Source organism: Podarcis gaigeae (genome assembly GCF_964106915.1).
Source record: "Podarcis gaigeae genome assembly, chromosome: 2".
NCBI classification, from domain to species: Eukaryota; Metazoa; Chordata; class Lepidosauria; order Squamata; family Lacertidae; genus Podarcis; species Podarcis gaigeae.
Window position 1 is genome coordinate 62358054 of NC_139679.1, and position 20927 is coordinate 62378980.

The 20927-nt window shown below is 38.0% G+C and overlaps 1 protein-coding gene across 6 annotated transcripts in view; it reads right to left on the bottom strand.

The window, feature by feature from the left end:
* Window positions 1-20927, bottom strand: part of MAPK9 (mitogen-activated protein kinase 9) — a 41253-nt gene that overhangs the window by 11825 nt on the left and 8501 nt on the right. For 2 of the 6 annotated variants that reach the window (XM_083728581.1, XM_083728584.1), the window contains exons 2-12: window positions 19938-20091; window positions 16110-16280; window positions 15221-15350; window positions 13768-13826; window positions 12801-12939; window positions 11441-11606; window positions 10161-10232; window positions 5931-6113; window positions 4921-5045; window positions 3361-3424; window positions 3046-3117 (exon numbers count right to left, since the gene is read on the bottom strand). In XM_083728581.1, coding sequence (XP_083584707.1) covers window positions 3046-3117; window positions 3361-3424; window positions 4921-5045; window positions 5931-6113; window positions 10161-10232; window positions 11441-11606; window positions 12801-12939; window positions 13768-13826; window positions 15221-15350; window positions 16110-16231 — 1132 coding nt within the window. In that variant the 5' untranslated portion in view covers window positions 16232-16280; window positions 19938-20091. Of the gene's footprint in view, window positions 1-3045; window positions 3118-3360; window positions 3425-4920; window positions 5046-5930; window positions 6114-6175; window positions 8892-9019; window positions 10233-10531; window positions 10604-11440; window positions 11607-12800; window positions 12940-13767; window positions 13827-15220; window positions 15351-16109; window positions 16281-19937; window positions 20092-20927 lie in introns of those variants that run through there. The other 4 variants (XM_083728580.1, XM_083728583.1, XM_083728582.1 and 1 more) reach the window with 3 other exon arrangements.

A 20927-nucleotide genomic window follows, 5' to 3' on the forward strand; every position in this document is an offset into this window, starting at 1 on the left:
AAATATTTTATAGGAAAGAAAAGCCCTGTGCTTTTGAACAAATGAAAACATGTAGTCAGTATGTTGGGAATGAGAGCGTACACACTTATGAAAATGAAATTTCAGTTTCTTCCTTCGGATATTTTTGAAATCTTTACAGATAGGTAGCCGTGTTGGTCTGCCATAGTCAAAACAAAATAAAAAATTTCTTCCAGTAGCACCTTAAAGACCAACTAAGTTAGTTCTTGGTATGAGCTTACGTGTAGAAGGGTCTGACGACTTAAGATGGCCCCGGACAGCGGAGAAGTCCTCCGCTGTCCCGGGGTTTTTAAAATGCTGGCGGGCAGCAGCGAAGGCTTCGCTGCCACCCGCCAGCATTTTAAGATCGCCCCGGGACAGCGGAGAAGTCTCCGCTGTCCCGGGAAGGCAGGCGGGGGGGGGGAGCAAAGACTTTCGCCCCCCCGCCGGCCTTCAGAAGAGGTCGGGGGACAGACTGTCCCCGGACCTGGTCTGAAGGCGGTTTCCATAGGAACGCATTGATTGATTTTCAATGCATTCCTATGGGAAACCGTGCTTCGCAAGACGAAAAACCCGCAAGACGAAAAGACTTGCAGAACGAATTAATTTCGTCTTGCGAGGCACCACTGTATCTGAAGAAGTGTGCATGCACACGAAAGCTCATACCAAGAACTAACTTAGTTGGTCTTTAAGGTGCTACTGGAAGGAATTTTTTTATTTTGTTTTGAAATCTTTGTTTTCTCAAAAAAAAAAATAGCACCCATTACTCCACAATAGACTGGATCTAGTGTGTCCCTCTATAAATGGAAGAGCCCCTTCCATTTGTAAAAGAGGCAGATCCACTGGAGGTTCCTGCTACGGAAAAGGGGGACATGGTTTGCAATTCTAGGCCACTATACTGCTCCAGAGGATTCATAGCCATCTGGTCAGGGTGAATAAAAATCAATTTCTAAAAATAATAATCCCAAAACTGTAAAATAGAAACAAACAATTAGAAATAAATAATCTAAATGCAAATGTGTTGGCCCCCAAATTAATCTCTACATTGAATCAATGCCTCTATCAAATGCACTGAGCAAAAGGGTAAATGAAGAACCTATGTGATCATTTCTCAAATATGAACATTTGCTTTCTACCTACCAAATGTAGACATTTCCTTTTCACTTGATGAAAGCAAACTGCTGTAGTCTGCCTACTAACTACCAAACCTTGCTTTGACTTATCAGTGATGGGCATTTCATGCTTGCTTCCTACTCTGTTTTTGTGAGGCTGGGCTAGGCCAGTGTTAGAAGCAGCGCTGTGTGCACTTAATTTTCACAAAAGAACCAGTGCTGTACTTACCTGTAATTTTGCACAGAAAATTAATCTCAGATATTGCTCGTAATGCCAGGCCATGGGGAACTAGCTTCCATGAGCAAGAGGAAGCTGGGCTTGCACACTCCCTGCCATCCTTCTGCTCCCACATGGTTGTCAAGTGTGTCTTTGCTTTTGCCAAGTTTGGTTGCTATTGAAATGAAATCAATATTGCTGCTACTCACACCTGAGTAGGCCTGGCATTGTGTACAAACATGTGCAATATTTGACATTAATTTACAATCAAGCGATGCATACATTTTATGAAATAAGTAAGTAAATAAAGCATTATATGTGAATTGGGCCATTGGAGGTGTGCATGAGCCACATCTTCCAGAGAAATCTTCCAGCGTTCTGGTACTTTAATTGCACTTTTTTGTTCCCTGGACAAGCTTTTTGCTACCAAGCATGTCAGTCAAGATGTAGGGACAGCACCTCATTCATTTCATATTTGTAGTCTGTAGAGCAGGTAAAGGCTATGTGACTGTATTGTCTCCTAGAACAGCAGTTACAGGAAAGAGAAATTCTGTTTCCTTTTTTGTGGTCTCTGTGCAGTCCCCTATGACAACAGTGAGAAGTTCTTACCTGGAGAAGGATGTAGAAATTGTGTCAGCTAAAAATATTCATCAGTGCATCTCCACCAACATCACCCTATTTTGTGGCATCACTGTCTATACTATAGCAGAATGCCAGGCAAATGTCCAAAGAGACTGCCAGGTTGCTATCTTGCCTGCATTCACCACTGATATGAAGAAAACATGTTTGTAAAATTTAAACTTCAAGGTCAAGTAGGTATGAGCCCCTACAGCGTTCCCCATTACATTCCTTGGGACCGCAAGCCAAGCTAGACAGTGCTTCCATTCATCATTGTTACAGGACTGCTAGACAACTTTAAAATAAAAAGGAGAGGGGTGTTGTTCCCCATAAATTTCCTTTCAAAAAGAAGAAGAAGAAGAGTTTGGATTTGATATCCCGCTTTATCACTACTCGAAGGAGTCTCAAAGCGACTAACATTCTCCTTTCCCTTCCTCCCCCACAACTAACACTCTGTGAGGTGAGTGGGGCTGAGAGACTTCAAAGAAGTGTGACTGGCCCAAGGTCACCCAGCAGCTGCATGTGGAGGAGCAGAGACGCGAACCCGGTTCCCCAGATTACGAGACTACTGCTCTTAACCACTACACCACACTGGCTCTTGCTCCCGAACAGTTCTATGGAATGTGATCACACCATTTTTGTTTCTCATCATGATGGATCTGCCTGCTGCTGGGAGAGAATACAAGTGATGCAAATGTCACTCAGAGCAATGAGGGAAGACTTCCTATTCTCTCCTGAAACCTTAAAGCTACAGAGAACACTTTTATTCCTCAGTGGTGAGGGATGGTGTGTGATGTAGTCCATTGTCACCTGGAGGGTCAGAGGCTCCTCACCTGTACTTCAGGGGGAAAAGGCATCCCATCCACAGCTCTCAACTTCTTCTATCATCTTTCCCCACAGCTAGAAATTAATATTATAATTCCATGTAGCTCAATTATTTTATTACTAGGTGTTTGTGCACATTCTGAAACAGGTTGCACTGGAACAAGAGTTTGAACAACATAACTTACTTGGAAACTTCCGTTGTTAATGACAACAGATTTATAACACAGCACAAAGAACTCCTGAAGACAAAAATAGACTATTACATCAATGACTAACCTGAAGGTTGTTCTTTTACCAAACCATTCTTATTCCTTTCTTCCCAATCCATTACTTCTTTATATATTAGTTCTACATTTAAAAGAAATGGAAGAGGAAGGAGGAGAGAAAGAGAAGAAAAATTACAAGAGTACTTTTTAAAATCTTGAAACAAATACTATGTTCTGACACAACACTCTCAGGCAAACCCCTCTGTCTCAAATAACCACCCAGTCATATTTCACTGTAAGAGCATACTTATGTTTAATTTTTGTTTATAAAGCATCTATGACAAAAGGTTCTCAAGCATCATAGCATATAATAAATCATGGTTACCTTTCCATTCTTCAATGGCATGTTCTCTTTCTTCCAACTGTGCATCGTAGATTTGAGGAGGAGGCTACAAAAAAGGTTAAAAATAAAAGTCTTTGAATTCAATAAAGCTTAGATTAATTCCCAAGATGAAATACAAGTGTAAAGAAGAAACGATCGTTTATTGAGCTGTGAAGTTCTCATGTGTTATTTCCATTGAAACAAACATAAGCTGCATAAGAGAATGTTTCTGTTTAAAAGGCTCTTTATAAACTTTTCATCAAAGCTAGTTTCTACTGTTATCGCATAATTTGCTTTTTTGAATACAAGGATTAGTAAATGCTACAATTAATAGGGTAGCAGCCAAATAAAGGAGTTTTAGTCAATCAATCATTGTACGTAGTTGACAAATCAATTTATCTAGCAATAAAATTTGCACAGGAATATGATCAAGTTTTCAACAGAATAAGCAATTTTTAAACTTTTACTCAATTTAGTCAAATTTTCCAGTAAAAATCCCCACAAAGGAGGTCTGTGCTTTTTATTTCATTTAATGAAAAGGCATTATAGCTACCTAGCATGAGTTAACAGGCTTATTTTGTCTCAGCAATATTTCAGTGCTCCTACCTCATCCCTAACATGATCTTAATAGGCTGCTGAATTTTTAGTCACGGAGCTGGTTCTCTCCCTCCCATGGACACTACTATCACAGAACTTCTAAATTCCTTTAGACCGTTTTCCTCCCCTAGGTAAAATTTGGAGCTGCCCATAGGAAACAACAGAGAAGCCTGCAATTTTAGCATATATGAGATTAGCAGCAGTATACCAATCTATATGCAAAGACAGAAGCTCATGCTCCAACTCAGGTCTTATTTGGAATCATTTTTCCTGAACATCCTCCCATTTCAAGCCCAGTGCTTAGCTGCATGCAAAATCCTTGTACTCCATTAACTTTACATGAAAACATTCTGCAGTTCTAAATATTAAGCCCCACCCCCACTTCAAATATACCATATGGTTTTTCATATCCAAAAAAACCCACCTAGTTAAAGGATGCAGGAACTTCCATATTTCCTGCTACCTTTTTTTTTCTTTGCTAGACATGCTGATACCCAGTCACAATTATCCTAAAATGCAGGCTTTCCTCCCTTTTTTATGAGCAGCTCTCATGCTCACCCCAGAAGGGGAAAAAGGTCTAAAGGAGACTGGATGTTGGCAGCCTCTGCAACCTTTTGAATTACAAGTTTATTCTCCCCCCTGCCTCCTCTACCCTTCTTCTTTTACCCAGTTCTTAAGAATCAAATAAATACAAATTCTTCACTCTCTCATACTGACTTTTGTCTTGCCACAGAGCTGCAAAATACAGGATGGCTTAAAGACTGGGAAATGTGACTTGGTGGGATTTATTATGGAACTGCACTGCAATTAGTGTGGCATATATAACATACATAGCATATATAACACTTTTTTCTAGTGCAAGGAGAAATCTAAATATGCTCTCAGATTTTCACCAAGGTAAGTAGCACTGCCATAGTGACATCAACCTTATAATTTCTTTTGAATAAACTTTAAAGGTAAACTTACCGCTTCAGCTTCAGCTGGGTCATACCAAACAGTGATATATGGATGACGCAAAGCTTCATCTACCGAAATTCGTTTGTCTGGATCTACTACTAGCATTTTTGATAGTAAATCTCTAGCTTGACCAGCTAGAAAATGGAAAGGAGGGTGACCGTTAGCTGAAGATTTGAAGCATAAAGGTAAGGTACAAAATACATATTCATAACAGGCACATACCATAAGGTATTTTTTATTCTTGGATATTTTGACAAGTGACAGTAAGGATGTTGGAATTCACTCAATACAATAAACATGCTTAATGTAAACCGTGGATTTAAAAAATGATAATCTGCATTTTGCTAAGTGACAGACAACAGGAATATGCTGTTTTATCAACTAGAAAAAAGTATCCACCCTACCCCAAACAATTACCATAGCATTCTGGTTAAGATCCCTGAAATTTGTTAGTTTGATTTTTAAATTTGACAGTTCCTACTGCTCTACTAGCACAGAATGCTGTTTCTTACAATGGGGCTTTTGCCAGGACAATACAGTGGTACCTCTAGTTACAAACTTGATTCATTCCGGAGGTCTGTTCTTAACCTGAAACTGTTCTTAACTAGAGGTGTGCTTTCGCTAATGGGGCCTCTTGCTGCAGCTGCGCCGCTGGCACATGATTTCCATTCTCATCCTGGGGCAAAGTTCTCAACTCGAGGTAACTCTTTCAGGTTAGCGGAATTTGTAACCTGAAGCATTTGTAACTCAAGGTATCACTGTAGTATGATTCAATTGCAAAATAAAACACGAATTAACAATGCCAAAACAAAGAAACATATATTGATAGGCTATGGCATACAGTTATAATGTCCCAAATAAAAAAATTAAGTAATTCCTGTCTTCACCAACCGGTCTGGTAACCTAAACTCTATAATGCAACTTGAAGTATTAAAAGCCTGTACAAAAAAATAATGATGCCTGTTTCACAACCTTGAGAAAAATGAAAATACAAGAATAATGCACACATGAAATCTTACTTTTTAGTTTGTCCCGATCAGATTCCGATGGAAATATCCAGTCTGGGAACAACTCTTCAAATTTGATACCTGGATATTTTGGCCTATTTTCTACATAGTTCCGCACAGTAGGCTGCAGTTTTTTCATAAAATCTGCTGATGGTGTACCTAGTTGTTCAATAACTTTATTCCACTGGTCAATATCTGCAACAGTTTCATTTAGGAAAATAAAAGTGTTCCCCCTTTCCCACCAAAAAGCATGTATAGTACAAGAATTAGCTACCGTATTTAATTTATTGCATTTATATCCTACCTTTTTCTCCGAAGAGCTCAAAGTGCCATACATGGCTCTTCCCCTCTTCATTTAATCCCCATGACAACTCTGTGAGGTAGGTTAGGCTGAGAGACTGTAACTGGTCCAAGGTCACTCAGTGAGCTTCACAGCTGAGCAGGGATTTGAACCCTGGCCTCCCAAGTCCTAGTCCAACACTCTAAGCACAATCCCACACTGGCTCTTCACAAAAGGTTGTGAAGCATGTTGGGAATGGCTTGAGAGACAAGTTAGATCCAAACTTTGTTGGCCTATTTGTACTCTGGGCTGGTAGAATTTCGAAACGCTTCTGCTTGTCGCCTATGTGGATAACTGCCTAGCAGGTAGTCACAGGATGTACTCCAAGTGGATTCTGAACTTAAGCATTTAAAAGGTACATGGAGACAAAATTTCAGAATCAACTTGAAAGTAGTATCTTCTTCAGTTACATCCCTCTTCCCTGCACAAAACCAAATCCCAAATCAAAATACTTCAGTTCCACAGGGTGTGTTGGATTTTACAACTTACAAAAATTAGGAGTGCTCATTAGGAATTTCAAAAGATATTTTGGTTAAATTAAATTAATATAACTTAGCTGTGCTTGGTAAGTAAAATGTGTGTAGAATTGCACTGAAATCATTAAAAACGATTGCCAAGAACTTGCAGTTATGTTGCTGTTGCTTAGCATTAGCTGACATATTCAGAAGGTAAAATTATAATTCTTTGGTTTTCCAAAAGCAGTTTATGTGCTTCTTCCTCAGATATAGACTTACCAAGCTAAATGTTGTCCAGTCAGAAAAATAATAGCAGATTTGAATTCTTCACTCCCAAAAACATACTTTAAAGACCCTTCACTGAAGAAATCTCCAAAAATTAAGTTTCAACCCCTAAAATAACATGTCCTACTGGGGCAGCTTCCTCCCCAACAAATATTTATTTCTGGGGAGCTGTACATTTTAACTGGCAAGATCATGCTTTTAATAGTATTTTTGATCCTCAACAACTTTTTCTCCACAGACCTTTATAGAATGGAAGTATTTGGCAGAATTTCGCCCCCTCTCAATTCCCTGCCCCTTCTTTAAAGAATTCACTGGAATTCAATGGAATAGATGAGTTCTTCCAATATGGTAAAGGACATTACCCACAATATTTTCTGTTTGACCTGAGTGAGCACAGCACTGGAATGACAGTACCAGTCTATGGGGCTATATAAGGCTATCTATACTTCTCTTTTTGGGAGGAGAAGACATGTCCAACATCATGTCTTATCGTACTTCTGTAGGCTTCATAAAGGCAAATCCAGATGTATGTTTAAACTGAGGACACAGTGAAAAACATATTTAATATCCCATTATAAGATTCTCTATGTTAGTTACTACAATAGCTTAAATTTAGTATGCTGGCAAAAGAAAATCAATTTCATAAATTCTTTAGTAACAATCAATGGATGCCAATTGCAACCACAGGCTTGGCAATTTCAAAGTGTTAAGCCTTGTTTACTAAATGCAAGCAAAATATGCTAAATTAGCTAGCTCTCTAAAGCATCAGAAAAAAATACTTCTAGCTTGAATATATATATTACAGTACAGTTTTCCAAATAAAAAAGCCACATCACTGCTGCCATTAAGGTATCTTTTTAAAGAATCTGTGTGTTCTGTACAGATGAACATGCTAATTGCTCAGTTTTTCCTTCCTTGCTCAAATGCATTTAGATGGAATTTTGATACCAAGTACTATAAAAGGTTAAAACATCACATGCTAAATTGCACAAATAAAGACAGCTTCTTGATCTGCATAGATAAATGGATTTTACTAAAGAACTCCACCAATCTAGAGTTAAAGGAATCTTCATTCACTACGCAGTCCTAAAACATGTCTACTCAGAGGTTACTACTACTTAATTAAATAGGATGTACTTTCAGGGACATAAAACTGCAGCCTTCGAAAACTGTGTACAAACCACGTATTTCATTTCATGTATTTCATTACTGAATTCCAGAATATTTTAAAACAACAATTTTGTGCAGTTTCTGCTCTCTGGTGCATTCAGTAGTCTAGTCTACATGAAATAAATCTTTTTGGAATAACTCCGTAGGTGAAAACAATCAAGTTCCACATGGCTGACAAATGCTTAATCAGAAATAGATATCAAATGAGGTTTTTTGGGCATCACCGTAAATCTTCAACAGCACACACCAGAAGTATCAATAATCACAATCCAAATTACTAAAATGTGCCTCTCATCTAGGAACAAAGAGTGCACATGCAAATATAATTATTAGATAGTGCTTGCTAGTAGAAATTAATGAGGCAGTCCCTTTAAATGTGGCCTTCTATAAAGTCCCTCAAGTTGTTAAACTGCAACAAATGAAATTTAAAATGGAAGAAACAATTCTCATCCCTCACACACCTTCAGAATCCCAAATTGGAGCTGCATGGTCCTAATAATTATTTAAAAGGATGTGCATAAGGTACTACAGATAGCTTGGTGTGCCTAAGATCTATACTGTATATTGCAAACAGAGAACACCATAGTCTTTTTAATATCCCAAAGCACTGAGGAGAAACTTGCACACACTGTACGTACTTCTGGAAGTGTTTGACGATATGTGTGTGTGTGTGTGTGTGTGTGTGTGAGAGAGAGAGAGAGAGAGAGAGAGAGAGATGAAAAGCTCCAAATAGCAAAAGTCAATTTGTGAGTAAGTTTTTGTGCAAATTTGTTCTGTCTCTAAATACTACCTCTGTACTTTGTGAGTTGTTCATTCAGAGACCTACTGGAATTTGCCATTTGAACATTCACTTGCTAACAACTGTGACAAAACAACTGGCTGATTATTTTAAAGCAAGATTCAAGTAGTAAGGTTCTCCCTGACTTTCTTCTAGGTCACAGATTGCAAACCCAAATTATAAAATAACAACCAAATGCTTATTTCAATAGGGACAATAGTCATTTACATGGCTTCCATGTAAATCACAAAGGTGGAAAACAATATGGGTATAAAGAGGGAAAGAAAGCATTAAGATGTCAACACTAAGACCCTTCTCAATTTTCTGCTCAGTCATGAAAAGTACCAGTATCTGTTGAAATATATTAAATTATGTGTTTTCTGAAGAGACTGTGATTGCACCTGAGATTGACTTTCAAGTAAACAACACTTTTAAGCAATAATATAAAGTAATGATCAGAGAAACAGATACTAGATTGGTGGAGCTCAAACAAGTAAGATGCATTTTCTGCACAGAAATTTGTTAAGCATGAAGCACAGATATATGAAGACAGCAAATATGAAAACTAGTGTTAACATGCAACTTAAAAGAGACACAGCATACATGAAGAATTGTGTTAGGTTGGTCATAAGGCTTTAGAGAATAAAATAATATATATGGGAGAAAATTGAGAAAATGAAAATTCAAGCTTCTTCTATTTAATTGTGTTATTAGGTTAACACATGATCAACCATTAAAATCTCATGAAATTAAGCATTCGGAATTATATTTTTCTAACCTGCATGCCTTCACTATCCTTTTGAAGAGAACAGGATAAGATAAGAACTGACAAGACAAAACCACTGTTGTGAGGCTATTTCCATTATGCAGAGAAATGCAAAAAAAGAGAAAACAATAAATTTTGAGCAGTAATTTTGTGGAATTTTCAGTTTAAACAGTGCCAATAACATCAAGGAAATTTGCAGCACCATTAAAACTGCAAAAATGAAATTCCAAACAAGAATGATTAATGTTCAAACACCGAAGTTAAATGTGGACAAAGAAGAGAATAAAAGTTTAAGTGCTTGGTTAATATCACAAATTTTGAACATGCGTGGCAGATCCATTCAGTAAAAAGAAGAGGGCAGGGGATTAGCATCTTTTGCATCCATAAGTGAGTGAAATAACTCTTTGGTAAATGTGGATTAAGATTCAAAATTATTAGGGAAGGATACGATCAGTGCCTTGGAATATCACACAACCTTTCACCAATTCTCCCATGATGCAACCAACTGACCAGATATCAACTGAAAGTAAAAGTGAAATGACAAAATTATGAAGTGTCGTGAACTAAAGTGGAAAACAAAAACATTTTTACATTAAAAACACAACAATGCAAAAAAAATGAAACTGCTAACGTGTTGTTGAACAACATGGACAAGAACATTTAATCTAAATGCAAATTTTAACTTTTGACGAAGAAACATTTTGCATTAAAAATATAACGCCACCATATTAAGGCAGGTCTGGCAATTCCTCAAAAATCGCTTCAGTCTTATTTTCAACTGTTCACATTTGTGGTCCATGAAAGTCTTATAAAGGATACAATCTCTTCCTGGAAACAGGACCTTATGGAGCACCATTTCTGCCATTATGCACCCAACAGACCAGATATCCACTATTAAATGTTAGGTGTAATAGGGACAAAAGTTACAAATCTACAAACACATTTTCAGTACACACTAAACATTCATGGCAGCTATTCAGAATAACCCAAACAAAAAATTCACCACAGACTATTTTATACAGTATTCTTTAAACTGAAATAATAGCCAACTAGTCCCTGGTTTGAAAGTGTGTTAAACAGAACTAGCGTTTCCTAGATTGAGGTCCTTACATACGCATAGTCTCCTTCCTGACTGCGTATTTTTTAGTAAAACCTCCATAAGCCTTTGGAGTTTAATTTTTATAGTGGCATATCTGGGAGGCAACATTAAAAGGGAGCTTACACACTACACATTTCTGCTCTACCAAGAGAAAAACTCAGCACCATGCACCATTGCTTTTTATTGCCAGACTGGCAACCTAGATAATCAGTTTAGTTAACTCTGCTACTGTAGCCAGTGAGTTAGGAGATGATGTAATCTCCACAGCCTTATCAACATACTGTATACTGAGAGGTGGTGTTGGATGAAGGAGGCTGACTAGCCAGCAGTGCCTCCTGTTTCAGAGACCCTCTCCCTCAGAGGATGCTTAGTGCTGGTGGTAGCTGAGTGGTGGCTCCTCCACTACCTCACCAGCAGCATCTCTCTTTCCATAGGGAGATTTTAAAAGATAAGAAGGTAAAACTAGTTCTTTAGGCTGTGAAAACTTGGCAGCACTGCCTCAGGAAATTACCCCATGATGCTTACCCTACTACACACAGTTCTCAAATGATAAGAATACATTCAAGAAACAGAGAAATCTAACAACTGGTCAAGTACCCAACAAGACGTAATTCTGTTCTGCAACTTACCATTTTCTTTGTATCCCATGCCAAGAATAACCTCTGGTGCTCTGTAATATCGTGTTACTACATATGGGGTCATCATGAAATTAGTACATGCCGTCCTTGCAAGTCCAAAGTCAAGGATTTTGAGAGTACAATCTGATTTTACTACTATATTGCTGGGTTTTAAATCCTAAGAAAAAATACATTCAATTAAATGTTTAAAAATATATAGGGTGGTGCTGTGTTTGGGGTGGGGGAGAATCTGCATGATTAAGAGTTTCTGGGATGGGGAGTCTTGGTAGCGTTCCCCTCCCCCCAGTTAACACATTGGGGCTGGAAGAGACTCCAGAGTGAAATTCATCTACTATTGGAAGAAGGGAATAACTAAGTTTGTCGGAGCTCTATCCTTAGCTCTTGCCCCACCCAACAGTTGGCCGCTGTTTTATAGGAGAGGGGAGGTCGCCAATTTCTGCCAACAGAGAGACATATGACAGGGATTGGCAACCTGGCATCCGCAAATGCCTTCCCTGGCATCTGCAAGCAGTGGGCCCAAACTTTTGAGTTTCCTCAGAATAAAACAAAAAGCAAGTCTTTCACACTCCTAGAAAGTTACAAAGCAAGATAAGCAGGTACCATCTAAGTGATTTCTGTGAAATGAGCCAGCCTAGCTACTCCCATCTGTCAATGTTTCAGTCAACCATAAAGAGCTGTTGCTTTCCCCTCTCCTGCTTTTGTCTTGTTTTCTAGTCTTTGGAATGTCCATAGTTTGTCCTTCATTTTTCACTAGGAACCAGGATGCATCTTTCCTGTGGTGGGGTCATCTGAGATTAGGCAGTCCCTAGAAGTTGTTTTAATGCAAATAATACTGCACAATATGTACGAGTAAATATTAAAGAATCCCTCCTTGCCCCCAAAAAGGCAGGTGTGGAAGCTTTGCTAATGGGTGTAGGCTCCTGCTGTGCAGAAGCTGATGTCCAGCCACTCATTAAGAATTCACCGTATAGTTAACTTATAGTACAACTGTATACATGGCTACTCAGAGCTGGGTTTCTCTGTGTTTAATGAGCCTTACTCCTAGCTAGGTGGGTATAGGATGACAACCTAGGCTTTTCAGCAAGGGCAATGAGCTAAAGTAGAACGTGAGGAGTGAAAACCCAACAGTTCTGGGCACTGAACGACAAATCTGGTTAAGCTTCAGAATTCACGACCACAGGATATCGTTTGTTTCCCTCTTGTATGAGAATATAAAAGGGATTGATCGAACATGGCAAGTCCTAATTGTCATGTCATTATAAAATAAACCCTTTCAAATATAGCTGAATATTCTTATTGAGGTTAATTAATGAAAGTCAGTTATCGATACAATTGTAATAGCACTACGTACTCTATGGATGATACCAGCTGAATGGAGATGTTTGATACCACACAGCATCTGGTACAAAAGGTAGGACATTCTTTCATGATCCAACTCCATATGAATTACTTGGCACAAGTTAGCATCCATTAGTTCCATAACTAAATACCTGAAACATTTAAAAAAGTATTTTTTACAAGAGCAAACGTTGACTACAGCTTGCAGTTAGCAATGAGAGATAGTAACCACAAGCTCAGGTACAGACAACAAACTAAGCCAGACCTCAGCTTAGCTCAACATGGGTGAGAGCATAAAAAGGATATGGGTGGTCTAGGAGCCCACAAGTTTGCACAGCCCCAGTATGTCATAGCTTAACATGTTGTGGGAATGCAAAATGGAAATTACAGTGGACGCAATTATACAATTTTGTTTTCTTAGCAGAAATATTTTTTAGCAATCCAGACTCAAATAATCTATTATTTTATTACTTTGGGTACAAATCTCCCACTGAAGTTAATTGGCAAAACTTCAACTGACATTAGTTCACATCTCAGTTTGAAAATATTGTCAGGATACTGGTTTGACTGCTCTTTCAGCAAAAGAAAATAAAGAAAGCAACTCCCTCTCCCCAATGTCAGTTATGTGGCCAGTAAAATTTATTTTTTATTTTATTTATTTAATTTGGATACCTTCCTTTATCCGAAGATCACAGGGCGGGTCATAACATAAAAATACAAAATGAGAACACATAATAAAACAAAAACAAAGCAATAACCCATCTCCTAATGATGAAATAAACACTTGGGGGGAGTGTCATGTTTTGTTCATGAGTCTCAATGCTTAGCTTACAAGAAGGCTTCAGCATTTTTCTCCAAAAAGCACAATATATTTTAAAAATCATTTATAGGCCAACTGCTTCCAGGCAGAGAACATCAAGAATCTGGTCTTAAAATCTTAAATGGATATTTATCAAGAAAACACAATAAAGTAAACTCACACATCTTGAAATTCTTCTAGTGACTTCTGTGGTGTGAATACATTTAATAGACTAATTATCTGTAAAACCGAAATAAAAGAATTATAATCACCATCACAATCATTTGCAAAAAAAAAAAAAAAATCAAACAGTAAATGGCAATGTCAGCATATAGATCAGATTATTTAATAACTTTTTACCTGAAGCTTTGTAGCAAGAAAAATGAGATTAACATAGTGATTCACAAATATTTTAGAACTAACTCATGATCCTCATTCAGTTTGCATAATGCTATTTTTTTTGTCAAGTTCCATAAGGGACAATCAATATTTCAACATAAATGAGATACATCAAGTATATTTGTTTAATGGATTGAATAGCTTTATTTATAATATAAAGGTAAAGGTAAAGGTACCCCTGCCCGTATGGGCCAGTCTTGACAGACTCTGGGGTTGTGCGCCCATCTCACTCAAGAGGCCGGGGGCCAGCGCTGTCCGGAGACACTTCCGGGTCACGTGGCCAGTGTGACATCGCTGCTCTGGCGAGCCAGAGCCGCACACGGAAACGCCGTTTACCTTCCCGCTGGTAAGCGGTCCCTATTTATCTACTTGCACCCGGAAGTGCTTTCGAACTGCTAGGTTGGCAGGCGCTGGGACCGAGCAGCGGGAGCGCACCCCGCCGCAGGGATTCGAACCGCCGACCTTTCGATCGGCAAGTCCTAGGCGCTGAGGCTTTAACCCACAGCGCCACCTGCGTCCCTATTTATAATATATCCATGGATAAATTAATAACCAGAGTTTTGAAGTATGACACTTCTTAGATTATGGGAGTAGCACAGTTGCATCTCAGTGATATATTATTTTGCTAGAAGGCCTAGAAAATACATTTCCACATTGCCTGTTCAAATATTCAGTGGAAAGAGATCAATACCCTATCGATAAGGGTTTTTTTTACTGCTTTTTGAAGAAAAACATAATAGTTACTAAGAAGTATACATGCTACTAAATATACATTATAAGCCTGCTAATAATAATAGAATCATAGAATTGGGACGAGGGTCATTTTAATGGTCATAAAGAGAAACATACTGGACTGTTTTTTAATACATTTCTAGAAATATTGGTTGCCAATCTGTGGTGTAAGCCATAGATCATTCCTATCCGAAGAACTGTTACCTAAAGCCAACTACAGACAACAAAAAGACCACAAAGAGACCTGCATGAAAAAACCCAAATTTAGTTAGCTTTTCAAAGAAATATGACATGAATAACTAGTCTTCTACATTGCAATTAGGAAATAGTCGTAAAGCAACTCATTACAGGAGGTACAGGAGAAAGCAAAAATTGATCTCTGTCTCAATTATTTAATTATTTGAATCACAGAATAATGGCTTTCGTTCCAGTTGATTCATCTGACATTCATTCAATTATTATTTTACATTTACTTGTTTCTAATATAAATTAACATTACTCACATTTTTGTGATTGACACATTTTAGAAGCACAAGTTCCCTGTAAGCTCGTTTTGCATGTGTTTGGTTTTGAAAAGGGCGACTCAATTTCTTTACAGCAACATTTATTCCAAGAACTGTATCAAATGCAGCACTGAAAAGTTAAAACAGAAACATCTTAATTGCAGCTTTTTAAAATCAGAGCCATAGGTGTCAGGGTATACGACAGACAAGCTCAGTTACCCCAAGGAAACTGCTTCTTGTTTCAGGTGAAGGGCAAAGTGCACAAATGAAAACCCTCTCAAGTTTTACTTTATTCAACCAAAAATAAAGCAGATCTTATTACTAGACTAATTTTAACACCTCCATGCATGAAGCATTTCATCCTGTTCCATTAGTCAAAGTATAGTTAGAAATTTCTTAAAAGGCAGATGCATTTATATCTCAGTCAAAAACTAAGAGACAATTCTTCTCTAGAACAGGCGTTAAGATTACATAATTTCTTTAATCAACTTGTTGTTTTAGTTGAGCTCTTATTCTGACATAGGACTTTTTAAAGGTTCTGTTCATTTTCAACTTCATCACGGAATAGTACAGTACTTCAAAATAATGTTTAGATTCTGTTGTTTCTATGTATGTGTGGAATTAAGGTATGTGCCATGAGATGTTAAGCAAATGAAAAACTACCTCACTTTTAGAAGACATCTGAAGGCACGCCTATATAAGGAAGATTTTAATGTTTAATGTTTTACTGTGTTTTGTATTTTAATTTGTTGGAAGCCACCCAGAGTGGCTGGAGTAACCCAGTCAGATGGGCCGCTAATAATAATAATACTTTGAGTCCTTGATCAAAATTTTGGAGATATTACAGTTTGATGCTTATACTAGTTTTGTCCAATAAGTAGCTACTCACCATACAATGCCTTGAGCCCCAGAGCCAATAGGTTTCAATTGTTGGTAACGTTTTAGTACAGTGAATGTCGAGTCTGAGACTTGAACACTGTAAAACTGACTGTCACATTTACTCTCGCTCATGATGTAGTGTCATGTAGTTTTCCTCCCAGGATTTGGCAGTTTTCAAGATCTGTAGAAAGAGAACCAAAAAAAGTGAAACTTTTTATAAATATGTACCCAAAGCTGCCAACAGCATTTCTCTTTAGAAATTAGACAACCACTGAGAGAACAAAGCACGACGTGCATTTAGATGACTAACTTAAGAGATTTGACTAGCATAATGGATGATCCAAAAGTGATTTTAGCAGAATGACTGATCAGTGCAATGCTATCTTAGCTGAGATAGCATTTCCTGTGCACACATGTCCTATTCTGTGTGGGTTTCCTGCCCTGTCCCAAGTAACAAGCAACAATAGGCAAGTGGCTGCCCCATGGAGTCCAGAAGTCTACCTCTTCTCCTTTTGGCACAGCACCATTCTTTTCCAGTCAGTTCCATGGGTAGAATGTCTTCAAGTGCCTTGGAACAGAGGAAGAAGCATTCTGTTCCATTTCTTATCTAAAATCTTCTAGCAGTGGTGCCACACCAGATAGAGAAGGGTGCCTTTTCAAACATAGGAGGCTTTCTTACTCCTTCCCATGGCAATGATGAAGTAGGAGGAGACAACAGGGTGTTGTGTGTTGGCGCTGAAAAAGCTCCAGTTAAGCCGTTTAAGCTCACTGCAGAAAACAGCCATTTAGGAGAGTTGTTTTTACTAGGCTAATACTGACATACACGACTATACGAACACACACTATTTACAAACATTACAAGTAGCATTCTCTCTCTGAGCCCAAAGAGGGTTCTTTGCTTCAAAGTCCTTGTTGTGTTAAAGTCCACAGTCAAGTCCTAAGGTCAGTTGCTTTCAAAGTCCTGCAGCTGATAAGACAGGCATCCCCAAACTCAGCCCTCCAGCTGTTTTGGGACAACAACTCCCATCATCCCTAGCTAACAGAACCAGTGGTCAGGGATGATGGGAGTTGTAGTCCCAAAACAGCTGGAGGGCGGAGTTTGGGGATGCCTGTGATAAGAGTTCTTTAACTTCTGAAGTCCACCAATTTTCCAACTTCTTCCTCAGACGATCTTTTCAAAAAGTTTTCACTTAAATCCATAGTTCCAAAATTCTCCTACCATGACCCACATAGTATGCTGTAACCTTGAGCCCTTTTATACACAAAGTCACTTGCCAAATCTGCCCACTAGCACAGATAAGAGAGTCACAAGATGCCTGCAGGTGCATGGTGGGGAATGAGTTATCTCTGCCGCCGTGCCACTGGAGCCCGATTTCTGTTCTCATCCTGAAGCAAAGTTCTTAACCTGAGGTACTATTTCTGGGTTAGCGGAGTCTGTAACCTGAAGCGTATGTAACCTGAGGTACCACTGTACTTATTTCAGATAATTGTAAAGTTTAAAGGAATCTCAAGGGTCATCAAGTCCAACTCCCTGAACTAAGTCTATTCCTCCTCCTTCTGAGTTTGTGTGTCCTGTGTGAGTGTGCATGCATGTGCAAGCTTGTGTGCATGAGTTAAATTGGCTCAGGTTGGCATACAGCCCCCAAAAGAGCTGCAAACCAATGTCAGCCACCTCTGCTATCAAGTTGTACAAATTCACGGCATGTAATGCCTTAAAAGAAAATATTATGAAAATGATTTATAGGTGGTACATGACACCAGTCAAGCTTGCAAAAGTATATCATTTGCCTGATAATAAATGTTGGAAATGCAAGGAAACTGAGGGAACATTCTTTCACCTCTGGTGGACGTACCCAAAGGTCAAGGCTTTCTGGGAAATGATCTATAATGAACTGAAAAAGGTATTTAAGTATACCTTCCTTAAGAAACCAGAGGCCTTCCTCCTGGGCATTGTCGGCCAGATGGTGCCAAAGAAAGATAGAACTTTCTTTAAGTATGCAACAACAGCAGCAAGAATACTTATCGCAAAGTACTGGAAGACACAAGATTTGCCCACTCTGGAAGAATGGCAGATGCAATTGATAGACTACATGGAATTGGCAGAAATGACTGGCAGAATCCGAGACACGGGAGAAGAGCAAACGGAAGAGGATTGGAAGAAATTTAAAGACTATCTGCAAAAACATTGCAAAATATTTGAATGTTAAAGTGATGCAGGATATAAAGATAATGTGGCATTAGTGACATAGTCGAAAGGAATATGTAAAAATGTTTTATGAGAAATAAGGTTGAAAAGTTAGAATATCATTATGTCAAACTTAAGTAAGAGGGTATAAGGGGAAAAATTGGAGACATAATAGATGACAGGTACAATGTAGAAGAAGATCTGAAAAAAAGGTTAGGCATTGCTGAATATGATGGTGTAAAAAGGGAACACAGAAAAAGGAGATGTGAGGAAGTCAGGAAAGAAGGATATGAAAATAATGGAAACTGGATATATATGGGGGTTTTTTTCTTTTAGGTTTATTCTTTTTTTGTTTTCTATGTTTTTTGCTGCATTTTTCTGTTTTTGATTGATTGATTGATTGATTGATTGATTGTGATGGTGTTTTTGTTTTTCCTTTTATTTTAGTCCTTTTTTATTTTGGCTTTGAGTGTGAGGTTTGTTGTATTGTTTGAAAATCGCAATAAATATCTTTAAAAAACAACAACAAGTTGTACATTTTTTGAATGAAATTCTTAACCCACAATTCTTCAGTTTTGAACCCATGTACCTGGGAGTATAAGGCCCATTTAATTTAATGGGACTTACTTTTCAGTAAATATGTTAAGTCAAACAATGTCATGTATGATGTTTGTTTGCACTCCTACTTTATTATTACCAATGGTCCCAAATCCAGATACATTTTTGTGCAGAAGACTAAGAAGATGATCAGCACAGTCAGTTCAGGCAGGACTGATCTGTTTGCCAGTGCTTTCATGTTGTAAGAGATGTGTGAAAACACATCTTCCTTCCCACACCCTGGTTCAGATGCAGGAGGTAGAGAATTTTCTGCTTCCACAGCAGTTGGTTTGTACTCCTTGGTGGGACGTTTGGTGAGCAGAAAATGTTTGAACTCCTAGATTGTGCTTGCTGAAATATGACAAATATTGTAAAATACTAATAAGTATCTGTGTGGGGAGGAGAGAATTAAGTTACAGCACTAGAAGCAAACAAAAAAGAAGTTATCCTAAGCCAAACAGACTGTTTTGTTTGGATCACTCTGCCAACTACAGAAATTTCACTGCCTGCTAGGGGAATGTGCTGCAAAATTTCAAAACAAATCCAGGCAGCAGGGGCTTAAAACGGCTTTTAAAAATAAGATGACAAGCTATATCTAATGTTAATGTGAATTACACGAGAGACTGCATTTATGTGAACAAACATCAAGAAACTTGACAGTGTTTCAAGTTAATTATATATCCACAACATGCATAATACAGAAGGACTAGAAAATAAAATTAATTGCAGAAGCTGGTGAACACCACCAGACTATACTATGTCAAAACAATGTTTTAAGTTGGCAATAAGGCCTAGATTAATTCAAGAAACCTGCCCAACTGTATACCACCTCAAAATACTCCTGTCATATCTGAATTTCATGGAAATGTTTGTGTTAAACTTTCCTTCTTTAGCCTTTCTGGTCCCATCATCATCATCACTTCTTCCCCTTCCTCCACCAATCTCAACATATTATGTGAAGTATCATTAATATGAACTAGATTCAACGCTCTGTTCAAGAAAAGTTATAGGGTACGGAGAAAAAAAAGAACATGCAACGAAGTACCAGTAACTCACATTTCCAAATGATTATACGTTTGCAGCTGGTTCACACATAGCAAACCATGGTACGGTTATCAGGTCAAAGCCAGCTATAGTTTGCTGCAACATCCAAATTGGCAGGTTATGGATTGTGCTTGCCCTCCAATGCAGAATTGGTGGGTTTAAAGTTCTGGTGTGGAAGGAAAGACAAACCACAGTTAGCATAGTTGGATCTAAAGGTAAACTGTGGTTTGCCAGAAAAAGAAAGTAAGAAAGGAATAGGAGATTGAAACTTCAAAACTTTAATCTGATGCCAAATCAGCCTCTCTTATAAATCATTAATACATATGACCAAAACTTTTGGTAAATTTGATTAGTGTTTATTAAATATTGCATTTGTGTAAGTAGCAGAGCTTTAATCTAGTTGGCTTATACTATAGTAAAGTAACCAAAATGGAAACCATTTACAAGTTTAATAAAAAAAAAAACAGCCTCACTAAAGAGTTTAGATTACATTTCACTATTTATTCAAATACAATTTAAACAAGTAAAATCTTTCTGTTGAAATGTTCAAAATTGTTTTATTACATTCCACTACAGAACTGGAAAAATGTATTTTTGACAGTGATATACATTGAGTTTCCGTTGCCAGGCATAGATACCAATAAGTCAGTTTCTGAGTGTTTACATCTGTGTGCATAATACACACATATATATACCCTAGCCAACATAGATGTTTCTCTGTTCAGAACTGGGCACATTCAGTAAAAGCAAGTCCTTTCATGTCTAGGTGTAAAAAGTAAAACATAACCTCCAATCTTCAGGTGGGCAACATATGGTCTGTGAGCCACACAAAGCACACTAAGTTCAAAGAAAAAGGTGCTCAAAGCCAAACAAGTGTATTTCAGCTCTCCTTCAGACGATAGATGCTTACTAGAAGCAGCTGAATATATTGGAGGCAGGGCATCAGCTTCAAAAATGGGGGTGACAAGGCTCACACTGCTTTTGAAATTGCAGCCCATATGT